Source organism: Antennarius striatus, chromosome 20, assembly GCF_040054535.1.
Source record: "Antennarius striatus isolate MH-2024 chromosome 20, ASM4005453v1, whole genome shotgun sequence".
Taxonomy (NCBI): Eukaryota; Metazoa; Chordata; class Actinopteri; order Lophiiformes; family Antennariidae; genus Antennarius; species Antennarius striatus.
This window is the reverse complement of record NC_090795.1, coordinates 7677079-7692500: the sequence shown is the minus strand read 5'-3', so window position 1 is coordinate 7692500 and position 15422 is coordinate 7677079. Positions and strand designations below refer to the sequence as shown.

General features: G+C 42.1%; 1 protein-coding gene across 2 annotated transcripts in view; it reads left to right on the top strand.

The window, feature by feature from the left end:
• The window catches only part of slco5a1 (solute carrier organic anion transporter family member 5A1), a 32279-nt gene that overhangs the window by 12483 nt on the left and 4374 nt on the right, over positions 1–15422 (top strand). The window contains exons 3-9 of one of the 2 annotated variants that reach the window (XM_068343662.1): positions 3940–4072; positions 4163–4380; positions 8083–8247; positions 11637–11835; positions 14323–14482; positions 14896–15137; positions 15330–15394. In XM_068343662.1, the coding sequence (XP_068199763.1) occupies positions 3940–4072; positions 4163–4380; positions 8083–8247; positions 11637–11835; positions 14323–14482; positions 14896–15137; positions 15330–15394 (1182 nt within the window). The remainder of the gene's footprint in view (positions 1–3939; positions 4073–4162; positions 4381–8082; positions 8248–11636; positions 11836–14322; positions 14483–14895; positions 15138–15329; positions 15395–15422) is intronic. The other variant, XM_068343663.1, reaches the window with a different exon arrangement.

Sequence of the window (15422 nt, the reverse complement as noted above, 5' to 3'; positions counted from 1 at the left end):
TGTGATGTCTGAAATTCCAGTAATAGCCAAGGCAACTGTAGAAGAAGATGGGGGGGATAAATCCCAGAATTCCTTGCATTTATTACCGATGTTGTGACCTTGCAGGGAAGAGAAGTTTGATGGCTGAAGTTGAGATATTTTAAAAATCTGTTACCGTGGCTACGAGCAGAGAACGACAAGTGAAAGGTTATGAATGAGAATAAAACATCATCCTCCATGAATGAAAGGGCTTCTTATATGCTGTCTCTGGGTTTACATTATTCTTAAATTCAATATTCTGGTCTGCTGATCTGACATTTCACAATTTTTAACTATTTTTTTGAAAATAACCAGAAGAAAGAATAAAGTAAATCAGCAAATTCATTTTGAAATAATAAAAATAGGGATCAGTCGCAGTCATGCGCCCATAATGTCATCCGTTCAGCAAACCAACTTGAGCTTCTACCGTCACGCTTGTGATTCACACATACACACACACACACACACACACACACACCTTTTGCCGTTTTCCCGCCCTCACTCAGCCCGGCGAGCTCTGAATGAGTCAATCCTTCTCACGAATGGAGTCGGGGACAGTGGAGGTCTAGCAGAGTATGGAGGAGGCGTAGCGGAGACGACGGAGTAGCTCCGGTCCCTGAAGGTTAGATTTGAGAGGGATGTTGCTGAGCAAGCTTTATCACTCTGTTACACAGCAGGATCAGTCGCCAGCGGTGGCGGCCGCCATCCCTGCCACTCCTCTCCTTCTGTTTCTTCACGTTCCATCACTCTTGCTACCCATCTCAGATGTTCTTCTGTATCTTTCTGCCTCATCTGCTTTTTTTTTTTTTCTTTCTCTGCTGTCTCACCGAAACGCATCTCCTCCTTTATTTCCTTCCCTTTAGCTTTTCTGCTTCTAGATTGATAATATATCCTTCCTCCATCTGACACTGATCTCAGTCAATCACAAATGCTGGAGCCTAAAGAACAAAATGATGTGGATGATGCGGTATAAAACCCTGACCTCGTCCTCACACTTCCTTTTCTCTCAGCCCTGTATCTCTATCACGTGTACATGTGGGCGCATGTAATTAAGATGCTGGTTGAGTCTGACCTTGGCTGATGGTAAAGTCCCTGGTTTGTAACTGATGCTCTGGTCCTTCTTGATGAAATCTTTCTGTTGCTCCTTTGTGTGTCTGTTATAAACACTTGTCTACAACTTCATTTTCTTTTTGTCACTGCCGGTATTGGATTCTGTCTCAAATTCTTTTGCATGCTCCATGTCTTCATTTTCAATTTTTGCTTTTTCATGCATGTCTAATGTAAATAACAGAGTCAGCGCAATATTACCACAGCATGTTGAAAGTCAGGCTGGGTTGTCATGTAGATGAAATTGGTGCTGACTTTGTTCAACATTCAACTGGAAGCCAATAACTGCTTTGGTGAGCTCCTGCTCCATTACCTCCACACGTGTGGAAAGCAATATGAAGCCTATAATGTGCTGTCCTTCACGTGCTGCCAGTAAAGGTCTACCAACGTAATTCAGTAAAGTGAGGCGGTGGCGCGCCTCACTTCCTGCATTGGCAACCCCCCCTGCTCTCTGCTGACGTATGTCACTGCAGCATGTGTGTTTTTGCGATGGAGCGCCGCTGCTGCGTTAGCATATTCATTCCATCCGCAGGCTCCGTCCTCACCGTCCTTCAGGCCGGCCGCAGCTTTCAAACCCCCCCACCCCCCATCTCCAAATATCCAGGCTGGATGCCAATCAGGCAGGGTTAGGCCAGAGAGACTGGCACGGGTTCACATCCCCTCTGTCCTGCAATTGGGCGTAACACTGTTAATGTGATGGAAAGAGCGACAAAGTAGGCATTGACACATTTACCAAAGGGGGGTGAAATATAGCTGCCCGAGAACAGCAGGTTTGTCATCGGAGGGCGTCCAACTCGGTGCTCAACCTTTAGCCCGGTGAATGAACGCCTGGATGCACCCAGACTGTCTGCCACAGCCAAAGGGTGTTTAATGATGGTGTTATATTTGGGGAACAGGAAGGGTCGACAGGCTGCAAGGTGATATGAGGATCATATATCAATGCATTGTTTTTAAATGTCCATCAAAACTTGTATTTCAGCAGCATTCAAGCTTGGAGTCCAGTTAGGTATTATTAAACCACTCATTTTAACATCTGTCTAGGTTCACCTGCAGACTGACCTAAGAGTGGACGGACGCTTTGACTTACCCTCATAATTAAACTCCATCATTAAACTCATGTCAGCATTTGATATCACTGACTCGTTTTTGTGCTTCTATGTGGAATTTTTTGCATTCCGGGCTATTTGGAGGTGTTTTTATTCCAAGGCAGAGATAATAAGATAAGACCTCTTGATGTCCTTGCCAAATATAATTAAAGATTTATTGCCTCTGTGCTGTAATTTATCTGGTTACATTGTACAACAGTTGGACTGCCGTGGAGATTCGACTCCCCTGCCAGCAGGATATGAGAAATGGCACGCCGAAAGGAGTTTAAAAGTGATGTATGAGATGCACGGACAAAGTGAGACAAGGCGGGAGGAGTGAAAGAGGAGCAGATGACTTCAGGTGTTTAGAAAAATGATTCTTGTCTGTTCATCTGGAGTCACAAGAAGGAAGCCTAAAGGCCTTATAACGCACTCATGCTGGTTTATTATATATCTGAAATATGAATGTGTTTCTCTCTTATCTCTTCCTTTCTTTGGCGCCATAGAAACTGACCATTGTTGTTATGCATCTTCTGTGTGTGTGTGTGTGTGTGTGTGTGTGTGTGTGTGTGTGTGTGTGTGTGTGAGAGACTAATAAGCTGACTTCTTGAAAGGCCTTTCATTCTTAATTTTCCTCCCCTTCCCTTTAGTCTTTGTTCAAATCAAGTCTAGATAAGCATTGTATTTTTGGACATTGTTTTGACCACACTATAGGGCGTCACGTATTTCCTCTGTTCTCCTCATGCAGTCTGTGGGGGGGGGGGGTCAGAAGCACTCAAAGTGTTGGGCTGAAATTACGATGGCAGAGAAAGTTGCAGGCCTCTGGGGATGCAGGAAAGCTATATGCAAAATTTGGCAAGGCGGATGAAATATGTGATGGAACAGCCGGGGATGAAATGGCCTTCGAGCCCTCACTCAGACAAAAACAAAACTGATGGACAGACTGCCAGCGGGTGGGGTAATGCCAACATCAACAGGAAAAGAGATAAATAAAAAGTTAAGGATTAATTTTTTTCAGCTATTGTGGATTAGAATTTTGTCATTTATAGACATTTTAAGGAATATGCTCCTCCCACACATACAAACCACTGTCATAAGGGTTAATCCATGCCTTCAGTCACACATTCTCACACACACACACACACACACACATACTGACAGCTTTCAGCAGTGTTCCAGGTGTAATTATAGAAGGTTTTGTTCCCTAATTGCTCCTGGAAAATGGCTTTGACTCACGTCTGCTGGGTGTCAGCGAGGTTTTTCCACTTGTCCTACTCGGGTTATCTAACTTTAATGAGTTTTACTTTCCTGCGGCAAAGTGATGGAGCGTGATTGGCTCACCTGACTGATGGTTCGAGTGTCCCGAGGGTTAATGTTTCACTATTCCGCGCTTAGCTCTGAGGTTTGCAGCTACCGTTGGGCTGCAGGTGTGCCCTCAGGTCAATGCAGGACTTCTGGAACTTCCTGGTTCTAAAGCTGTGAGAAATTACTTCAGGGCTGATGGAGACTCCCACTGATCTCAGAGCAGTTGTTCTGAAGGTAGTCGGCTATGCATCATGGGTAATGAGCAGCTCCCAGAGGTCTAATTTAAACAGTCACACGCAACAGAGGTTCATTTAAAGGCATTGATGAAAAAAGTCTGTTTGTTATTAATGATCTGTGCTCATTAAAACTTATAAAGTGTTTATAGTGTTTCCAAAAAATGGGTTTATTTGACTCTTTCTTGCAGCCATCATGTATGTGATGGGAGCCCTGGGACCTGCAGCTGGTTACCTGCTGGGAGGGGTCCTCATCGGCTTCTACGTTGACCCCAAAACCGTCGTCAACATCGACCAGAATGACCCTCGCTTTGTTGGCAACTGGTAAGTTTACTCCTGTGTAAACGCCCTGAACCTCGTCTTGGTGTTTCCTGGGCAATCCGCATTTTAATGCATTTGGCATCTTTCTTTTAGGTGGAGTGGTTTTCTCCTGTGTGCCATAGCCATGCTTCTGGTCATCTTTCCCATGTTTGCCTTTCCCAAAAAGCTGCCTCCACGCCACAAAAAGAGAAAGAAGAAAAAAATCAGCTCCCCAGGTGACGTGTCCAGTGATGATGATGTAAAGAAAGAAAAGTGCAGCAGCAAAGGCCAGAACGTCTCATCCTCTATGGGCTTCGGAAAGGACATTAAAGGTGAGGAGCTGAGATCAGGGATCCTTGACCTCCTCTGGACTCCTTTGTGCATCTAAGATAAAGGAACTGTGCAGTATTGATGTACAAATGTACTATAAGCCAATCAATGTCCAGGATTAGTCCTGGAAGCTCCACTGAGATCTCCTTATTGATTTGAAATGGAGGTGCACAGATGACCAATGAAGCAGGTAAACCTCTGTTAACATGAAGTGTGTCAGTGGACATCAGGCTTCATGTACTTAACTGAGCTCATAGTAAACGGCTAAAATCAAACCCTGTTCACTTTGGCAGTCGTAATTTTAAATTACAGTATTTTCCGCACTATAAAACGCACCTAAAAGCCTTTAATTTTCTCAAAAACCGACAGTGCGCCTTATAATCCAGAGCTCCTTATATATGGAAAAAACTTTAGAAAGGCCATTCATTGAAGGTGTGCCTTATAGTCCAATGCGCCTTATAGTGCGGAAAATACTGTTATTAGAAGTGCTTCCTAAAAGAAAAGATCACCCAGTAGAGGTGGTTCTATTATTATTACAGGTGTTATGTCATCTCAGAGATCTCCTGGTATTCCTCGGAAGACCCCCCCCCCCCAACCCCACCCCTACACCCCCTTGGATTCTGCTCCAGTGTTTCCCAGATTCTACTTGTGTAGTTTCTCTCTCCCAGTCTCTGTCTTTTAAATGAGCTCCCAGGGGAACTCAGTCACATTTCCTCACACAAAACAGACCCAGGACTGCAGGGGAGCAAAAACTGTGTTATACATGTGTGCTCCCTCGCTCTTTAATGCAAAATAAGTGCATACGGTACTGACATTCCTGTTCATGTGCATTCTATAAAGCAGTTCAGAAAGGATTTATTGTCAGCTGATAACAAACTGTAAACATAAATGCATTATATCTTCCTCAGCACTGGTAGCTCTCCTGCTGGTTGTACTTGTTCCAGCAGGGTGTTTTGGGCTTGTTTGCAAACTATGGCCAATTTTGCCGACTCGGTCGTTTCAGTGTTTGGATCTGTAATGTATTTTGGTGCTCTGTGTGTCCCCCTATTGAGGTGTGTGTGTTTATCTCAGCACTTTCTGTGAAAGATATGCTGCAAGTTGATTTTTGTTGCCCTTCAGATATCTAACAAACAGTGAGAAATGCCAGCACTGAATATTTTCAACAAATATATCAGCCGGATTCATTCCTGATCATGAAATGTTTCACATCATTCAAGCAGGTCTTCAAATTTATTTGATTTTCTAGCAAGGATAGATAAGTATAAGGCTTATATTTCATTATCTGAGCAATGGACCAGTAATATAATGAAATGTACACCATTTAGAATTCAAACTTGCAGCAGCGAAATTTTTTGTAACAAGTTAAGATTCTATATGCATTTTAAGTAATTCTTTGAGAACATAGAAATTGATATAAGGATGCATTTGGAAAGAAAATCAGCTGTTTTTATGTTGCATCTGATTTTTAGTGTATTTTTTCAGATTTAAATTACAGATTAGTTCATACAACTTTAAATAACAGTTCAAAATTATCTGCAGTCAGAGCATGAGACATCCCCACACCATTGAGTCCTCTTATCATATCCACTGCTTAGACTTCACTATCTCCACTGGTCAAAACAACACATGTATGAGCCAGAGTGTATTTACAGACATTACATCACCTGCTTTCACTTAGAGAAATATTCTTTTAAAAGCAGATGGGTGAAACTATTAGTCATTCAGATGAGTCATCAAAAATTGCGCACAAACTTCTACAAGGCAGCAGTCCATCTGATTGAGAGAGCAGCTGCCGTCAGCGTTACTGGACCTCACCATCCATCGCCATCCAAACGAGATTACAGCTCCACAGGGATGAAATAATTATTGTCTGAGCAAACACTGAACGTTAAAAACATTTCTTCACTTATAAATGTTGTTTATTTGCACTAAGATAAGATCCCAGGTCATAGCCTCGTGCTGTTTGCTTGGCTAACCTTGTGATAACCTCCCTAATGAAAAGCATTGATAATCCACTTCACACGCTCCTTCCTTTGTTTTCTTCTGTCTTTGTTTTAAGTGTCATGTGACCGAACATGATGGCCGTATGACTGTAAAGTCTTGATATTTGCCAAGTTCTCAAAGCACTCTGAACATACTCGGAATGAAACTAGAGATGCCAGCTTTTGTTCCCAAACATAGCCTTTGAGCAGTCACACTGCGGGTGAGAGTAAAAGTTTGCACAAGGAGAGCACAGGTAAAATGATAAAACCGAAACGCCTGAAGATAATATTTTCATTTAACAGGCGTTAGCAAATGCTGAATGGAATCAGCCTCTAAGGTTCAAATTCATTTGAATAGAAGCTTTTTTTTCGTGCACTGGTATTACCTTATTACTTTAAGTTCCTCATTATTACTTTTGATGGAAGGACCATTCCTGTCCTTTTGTTTTCAGCACCAAAAAGCGAAGAGAAAATCACCTCAGGTTCCTTGTTTTTTGCTGCCTTTCGTATCTTTTCTACTGTTTTAAGGATTACAGTACTAATTTATACTTATTTCAAAGCACTACCTATTTTGAGATTATGGTCATGAGGAGTTCCGTTCTTGGCAGGTCAACCTTGGGTTTTCCTTGGGACACCCTAACCAGCTGCAAAACTACTTTCGATTTCAATTTCAAGAGCTTGACACGGAGGTCCCTGTGGACTACAGAAATCCCCACTCTGTCAATCCTGCTCCTGAAATCTTGACATCTTTTGCCTCACTTCGAGGATGGAGGCATTTGTATGTTACATTGTCTCTTAGAACAATTTTACTTGAAATCTGACAAATTTGGCAAGTAAAACTTTCCAATCAATTCAACACAAATCAAGGAAGCCATCACACTGAAACTGCCAGAGACGGGACTTTGTAAAGACTATTTATATAATCACTTCAGTCTCTTCCAAAAATCCAAAATTTGGATATATCACAAAATGTTTTGGAAATGCTAATGCACGATGTGAAATGAGCAGCGCTATTTGTATTTTCTTTACATACAGCATATGGAAAGGTTGTGTACATTGATGGATTCATGTTCTGTGGTTCATCCCTGGAGGTGTGAAAATATGAAATGTATTATTTTCTATGAAGATGACCATTTAAAGCTGTAAAACTACAGCAATTTTTATTTTCCAGAAATGTACTTTACGAGACATAATGATGTCACAGTTTTGTCTTTTAGGATAAGTCCAAAAAAATAAACCTCACCCAGTTTGAAGCAGTGCCTTGTGAAAAAAAGTACTTAAAGTTCGATCACACGATACATAACTGGCAAGATGTCTGAACAGCCAGTATTATATTCACTAAATTATATAGACTATGTCCTCAAGTAAGACCTCAAGGCCATTTTTGGTATTTTATGAAGAATCAGGGATGACGACATTCAGACTGCATCTGCAGGGCTTGACGCAAATTCAGCTGTAATGATACAAATTCAAATGCATATTTGAATATGAGTGCTAAAGACTTATAAAGTTGTTCTGTTATCATCATAGATAATTATTAGATGAGTGCTATCTGAGTTACAAACAGCTTATTTACTGTATTTTTATTCTTGCAATAATGTTTCCTTCTGATTATCAGATTCAGTTTTTGTGGGAGTAAAGGGCAAATCAGGAGACTGCCTGTGTCTTAATTACTCCCCAACCCTTATAAAGTGCTCTGTCTTGTCTTGTTTCCTTCTCCAGATCTCCCCAAGGCGGCGCTGAGGATCCTCAGCAACATGACTTTCCTGTTCGTCAGCCTTTCCTATACTGCTGAGTGTGCCATTGTCACTGCCTTCATCACTTTCATTCCTAAGTTTATCGAATCGCAGTTTGGTATCCCTGCTTCCAACGCCAGCATATACACTGGTAAGCGTTCCTTTAGTCCTGTGATTGATAATTCACTTTTATTTCTTTACAGTCAATCATTTGCTTCACAGCGGAGCCAGACATATTCTTCAGCTGCTCTGTGAGTCATTCATCTTCTCTTTAAGCTGCCGTCAAGGATATGTGGGAGCCTGTAATGTAACGTTTTTACAATATTTTCCCAGTGAAATCAAGGTTTGCGTTAAAATGATGTAATAGAACAAAGCTGTAACTTTCTGCAAGCTTCTTGAGTGGAATGAAATCAGACCCATTAGGGAAGCACCTAAAAATTTAATTTGTCTCCCGGACACAAAGACGCGTCTTTAGTCTGTGATCATTGTCTGACCAGCTGCCCAAAACCTAACGATTACAGGTTCAGATCAATAGCAGAATATCATCACTGCATGCCAGTTTATTAGAATGTATTACTCTCATGCGCAGCACTTTATAAGGATGCAAATAGATCGTTACAATGATATAAACACTTTATTACAGACAAAATGTTTTCTTACAGTAAAACAAAGGTTAGTCTCACATTATGTCGACTGATATTGCATGCACCATGACTCTGTACCTGTTTAAGATCACACACTCTTCACCTCTCCTCACATGGAGGCTCACAGTCAGGGCAGCGCTGTGAGTCATGGAGTCTCTGACTTTAAATCAGGGATAAGCCTCCGTTTCTTTCCCTGAACACAACTCACTGGCCTCTGTTGACTGCAGGAGACACACTCATTCATCCATCATAAAGTGATCACACACACACACACACACACACACACACACACACACGTGCACACACACAGTACCGTGTGCTTTGCCTGTAATTTGTTCACCACAAATGCAGAGTGTTAAAAAAAGTCTTTCAATCATGTATGAGCCAGTAGTGCTAATACACAAAGGATATGCTATCTGGGTTATTACAGCTAGGAGTAATTGAAAACTCAGTTATATTGTGTGTGTGTGTGTGTGTGTGTGTGTGTGTGTGTGTGTGTGTGTGTGTGTGTGTGTGTGTGTGTGTGTGTGTGTGTGTGTGTTAAATCTTGCGCTGGCTAAAGCATGGTCATCTCTAAACACACACATACAAAACACCATTGCATCATCTCATCTGCCTGTTGCCAGGATACAAGGGGTAAGGGCAAAGGGGTGGTGCAGTTGTCATGGCTACCCAAAATGATGCCAAGCTGCAGGGATGTGATGATGGTTGGGGAGGAGGAGAACGGTACCCGTCTTGCTGGGAGCTCAGTGCTTCCTCAGGCAGACAGATGGACTGACCAACTGTGACATTTCCTGCTGATTGTTTTTTATGAATGACCAGAAGAAAAGGCCGACGATACATGGAACATTAACACTTCATGGCTTTTCTGATATCATGCAGTAATAATACAAATGGACCAGTTTTGTTGGCTGTAGATTATTTCATCAAAGATTATATATTAGGGATTAGTTTTCAACAGTTCCAAGCAAGAGAAGCTAATATTAAGGAGCAACAAAAAAAGGGATTAACCTTCAGTTAACTTAAAATATTAATAGAAGTCACAAATCTCTTTCCCTTGTGATCATAATGACAAAATGAAGATGTTGATAGCAATGCAATACTGGTCCCCTCATCTCTAGAGTTCTAAATGTCTTGAAACAGTGATTGGTTTGGAGCACCCACACCTTTACTGTTTTGAGTTCATGCACTCTATTCTTATCACCTTAACTTTTGGGCTGCACAGCAAACACCTGCTTTCAGTAAAAAAAAGAAAGAAAAAAAAGACAGAAACTTGATTTCAGATGGAAGACGAAAGAGGCAAAAATAAGCTACCAATTTAGTTTTATCAGCTTTCAATAATGTATCAGGGATTTCAGCTTGTTTCCTATGCTCCAAATCGACCAAAATATGTAAATGGAGGTTTGTGAAATCCAGGCATTTTATATTAGATCCAAACTGAATGAGCTAGCAGAGCCTGATGCTAATCACCAGCAGATTAATTACAGTGGTGATTAAGTCCAAACACAACCAAAGCCATAAAAAGCTTTCCTTTAGGCTGTAATTTGAACCTTTTTACGGAAATGATCTGATCTACACAGGGAGTGATTTGATTGTTTCGCACCGACAGTGTTTTTGTAGAAAAGAAATAAAAGCCTAATTGTGTGTCTAGAATTAGCATCACCAGCCACAATGGCTGAAAGGTCTAAAGAACGGTGTATATACAAAATAAGATGTTATGTGAAATATAAACATATTTCCATCATTGTATTTTACACAAATGGGATGAATGGAAATAAATTGCCACCTCAGTGAGTGTGTATTATGCTTGGTTAAACAGGCGCCACTGCTACATGAACATTAGCTACAGAAATAGCATTGAAACTTCACACTCTTCCTTCAGCTGTATTTAGTGTTCCTCTCTTTCAACGTTGAACCTTTTTCCACTTGGTAGCTCTGTTAACGACACGGCTTCTGTCAAAGATCTCCTCTGTGCCTCTAAGAGAAACAGTAGAATGTCTATAATTGATGACATTGATAGGCACACAACTGACAAATCAATCACTCTTGTTCATGGCAGAGTTGCTCTTAATCCACATGAGATGCATCACTCATTTTCTATGTCACAGCGAATGTGTGCGGATTGAATGTGCGTGTGTTTATGTCTAATCCTGCAGGAAGGCTGAGGTTTTAGCACAGAAACATGCACTCACAGGATGATATAAGACTACAGCTGTCTGTTGCCCAGCTGTCACTGAGCATGCTCAGAAAAGCACTCAATGTCTTGCCCTCTCCCTGTCTCTCTCTTTCCCAACACCCCACACACACGCATGCATATGGGCAGAGAAAAGCCACATGACAATATCTGTTCATCTGCAATCTTTGACGACCTTCCTCCCCCGCCGACCGACCCCATCTTGCTCATTACCAGAAGGTCTGCACACATCGCTGGACTTGAGGGCTGCCATGTGTGGCTTCTTCAGGCCTTAATTCCTCCATGATGACACTTCCCACCCAGTCCATCCTACCAGCAGCTAGCTTTGCCTTTCTTCAAGCTGTCAATTACACTATCTCCCATTACCCAGAGCATGTGCCACAGCCAGGAATGACTTACTGGCAGCCTGTAGCACAAAAATACAGCAAATCATTTTATTATTGTTATTTGTTCTAGATATAATATGTGAAGAAGTGCTGAGTTTGACGTTTTAAAGTGACTGATTTCAACAAAACACTGTTCATTTTAGTTTGCTTGATTAAAACGATCAGATGCTCATTGCACCAAGTCACGTTTGACGTTGATTAAATCAGTGTTGACATTTTTTCACAACCCAAATTAACTGCTCTATTCCTGTGCCGTTTGCAAAAACGTCACAAGCTTTCTTCTCAGCTGCTCTTGCTTTTCTCCAATCTCTCACAGGACTGATCATTGTACCCAGCGCTGGGGTGGGCATCGTCCTCGGGGGCTACATCATCAAGAAGCTGAAGCTCGGTGCCAGAGAGTCGGCCAAGCTGGCCATGATTTGCAGCGGGGTCTCCCTACTCTGTTTCTCCACACTCTTCATAGTGGGCTGCGAGAGCATCAATTTAGGAGGCATCAACATCCCATACACAACAGGGTAAGGACGTCCTGTCAGAGTGAATGCTAATGTCTCCTTTTCACAAAATTAGTTGTTTTTGTCATTTCCATTCAACAAACATTTATACATTTGTCTCTAAACTGCTCATAAAGAAATACTTTTTGTCTAAGGTGATCCATGAAACACACACTGAGGGAGTTTTGTTGGTCTGAGATGCTGTCCCCACTCCCATCATACTCATCCTCATCCTTAGTGTCGATGTGTTGGAAAGCAAATGACTAACTGGTGACGCTAACATCTGGTCCCGTGGCTCCGGTGCATAACTTTGCAGCCGGGCTGCACAGTTAAGTCATCTCATGTGTCACCACGCTCATAGTCATGATGCACAGCCAACAGGACACATCTCCTGTGTTCACATCCCATCTCATTATACCTTACACCACTAAACTGTCATACTTTTTTTGCAATCTGAAAGCATATTTCACAAGTCACAAAATTAGATTTATATGACGTAGCACTTCACAAGTAGACCTAAGATATGAGGACGGGACAAACAACTGCATCTCTGAAGTTCACTAAACACTGAACACACAAAGGCGAAGCCGCTGAACCTCTGTGAAATTTACTTTTCTCATAAACGCGTTAATCAAAGTAATTGTTTGTCAAATAGTCAGCGTGCCCTTAAAAGCCTCATCGCTGACCCATTAATAACTGCAGTCTTTGTTTAAAGCGTTGTTTGTAGAGAGGTCAGTGACTTATGAGGCTCAGGGTCCCCTCATAATGAACAGCGCTGGTGACTGGTGGCAGCTAGCACCCTCATGAGGAATGTTCAACCCAAGCCCAACCTCTGTCTCTTGTCTTTACTCACACACCAGTCTAGACAGAGATAGGGATTATTTGACAAAAAAAAAATGTCACAATGAGCAACAAAGCTCTGCAACCTTCACAGGGTCAAGGGGCACGCTCAGTATAATATCACTGAATATCTGTAGGAGCTCATTAATAGGATCCGTGAGCTTAAATAGAAGCTACTAGGGAGTCAAATTAAAACGAGTGATCAAAATCTGTAAATGTCACCCTTTGCTTCCTTTGTTTAAATTAGACCGGTTGGCGTCCCGTCATTCTGCCTTTTTCTGTCGACGCTGATAAACTGCAGTAAAAGCGAACGCTCCCTTTCTGCTGCCTGTTTGGGCTTTTATGAAGTGAAGTCAGTGACACAACAACTGGAGGGTTCAGCAAAGGTTGGGGTTTAGTCTGGGGGAAAAAGGACAAGTTCAATCAGTGCAGCAAGCCTGATGCCTTTTAACGTGCCTACACACACACACACACACACACACACACACACACACACACACACACACACACACACACACACACACACACACACACACACAGTGTCTGGAATGTGACACTGTTATGTCAGGACAGGCCCAAATCTGCCTCCCAGGCTGCAACGAATATGAAAATGAGGATGAGTATCACTTCATGGTCTTGTGAAAAATGATGGTCCACTGGTTTTAAGAAAAAGCACAGAATAATTAAGCTCTTTTCTGATGGTCATCTTCGATACATCATCAAATTCAAAGTCTTCTTTAAAGGAGAAATGTCAGAGTTGGTTTTATATTCTGTGTGTGTGTGTGTGTGTGTGTGTGTGTGTCACTCCCAGGCTGCTGTGTCGCTAGGAACCATCACCAGTTAGCGCAGAAGCTTCCCAGAGAAAACCCGAGACTCGCTTCAGTGGTTACTGTTTTGATGAAACCAAAGTCCTATTTGGCTTAGAGCTCCAGTTCCCACACAGTCTGTGGATTCAGTGGTGGCGTGACTTCCTAAACCCCTTTATCTCCACCCTTCTATTAACCACACAGGCTGGTGGAGGGTTAGATTAAAGATAATTAAAATGATTATGTTCGCAGATTAGCAACGACATACAGAAGAATACATTCTGTGGAGGATTTGCAGCCTTTTTCTTTTATCTTTTTCTTCATCTGTTACATCGCTTACTGGTCATTAGCATGTGAAATTATTTTACTTTGCAATTAATTTAATATGGTTCAACTCTTTCCTGGTTTGATGCATTGCAAAGAAGGAAACTGGGGACAAGAAGCCTTTGGTTTTATGGGAGATGTCTTAAAATGCAGCATTATAGCACTAAATGTGTTTAGTTTGGAGCTGAATGGGATGGTGCTATCCCAGCAGGAACACTCTTGTAAAATGAACACCCAACCTAACAGAAGTAAATTAATAAATCTCCACACTTCAAGCCTCCTGACTCTCAACCATGTCGAAGTGGCATTCATGTAAAAATACATCTTCAAAGTGTGAATTCTGAAAAAAGAAAAACGGTTCCATCAGTGCAGTTTAATATTAGAATCTGATTTGGAAGGCTGGGAGAGTTACAGTTACTCCTTAACTATGTTTATATAAATGACTCCAGGAATACAGGCTTCAAAAATCAGTTTTGAGGTGATGAGGTCTAATAAAATAATCTGATGTGTCTCGATTGTTCTTAAAAATTTCTGCCTGCAGTCCAACATTGACGATGACCCATAGGAACCTGACGGGAAGCTGCAACGTGAACTGTGGCTGCAGGATCCACGAGTACGCACCAGTCTGCGGCTCTGATGGCATCACCTACTTTAACCCTTGTCTGGCTGGATGCAGCACCGTGGGCAACGACAGCACTGGGGTTAGCACACACGCGCGCACACGCACACGCACGCACACACACACACACACCAACACACGCATGCAAGCTTTGTTGGTTTTCTGTCTCAAACTGTTCTGTAGTCATTTATACAATGAGTAAAGATGGATGCAATGAGAATGATTTCAGAGAACTTTGCTCAAAGACACATTAATCATAATGACTAGACAAAGACCTGGTCTCCACCCTGAGCTCTGAAAGTACAGGACGTTTCAGCCTCTGCTACAATGTCAGATAGGAAATTATAACAAAGAAGAGAAATGTCTGGTTTCCTTGTGTAGAACACCTTAGTGGTGCCACCCGGTCTCTCTGTAGCGTTTTAATGGAACCAGCTTTGAGTTTGAGTCAATTAAAAACAGTGGACGTGAGTGACCTCCAGTTGTGTTCGACTACAGATTAGGAACTACACCGACTGTGGCTGTGTGCAGAGCAGACAGGTCATCACTCCGTCCTCCGGCGGCCAGGTCAACCAGCTCCAGCTGGTCATTGTTAAAACCTACCTGAACGAGAACGGCTACGCTGTATCTGGGAAGTGTGACCGCACCTGCAACACCCTCATCCCTTTCCTCATCTTCCTCTTCATCGTAACTCTCATCACCGCTTGTGCCCAGCCCTCGGCCATCATCGTCACACTCAGGTAACAGATGTGAATCCAGCATTTTTCTGTTCAGTACCTGCATTGCTGATCTTGGTTTCCTCACATTTTAAGATTGTTTCTACATCTTGTCAGTTTAAACCAAATAATTTAATGAATAGTGCTGAATTTCCCACACTTTTATTTGGATTCAGTCCATCAATATATAGAATTTTTGCTGTTCTCATCTCTCAGGTCTGTAGATGAACAGGAGAGGCCTTTCGCTCTCGGCATGCAGTTCGTCTTGCTCCGGACTCTCGGTAAATTGACACAAGGATGGAAAGTGAA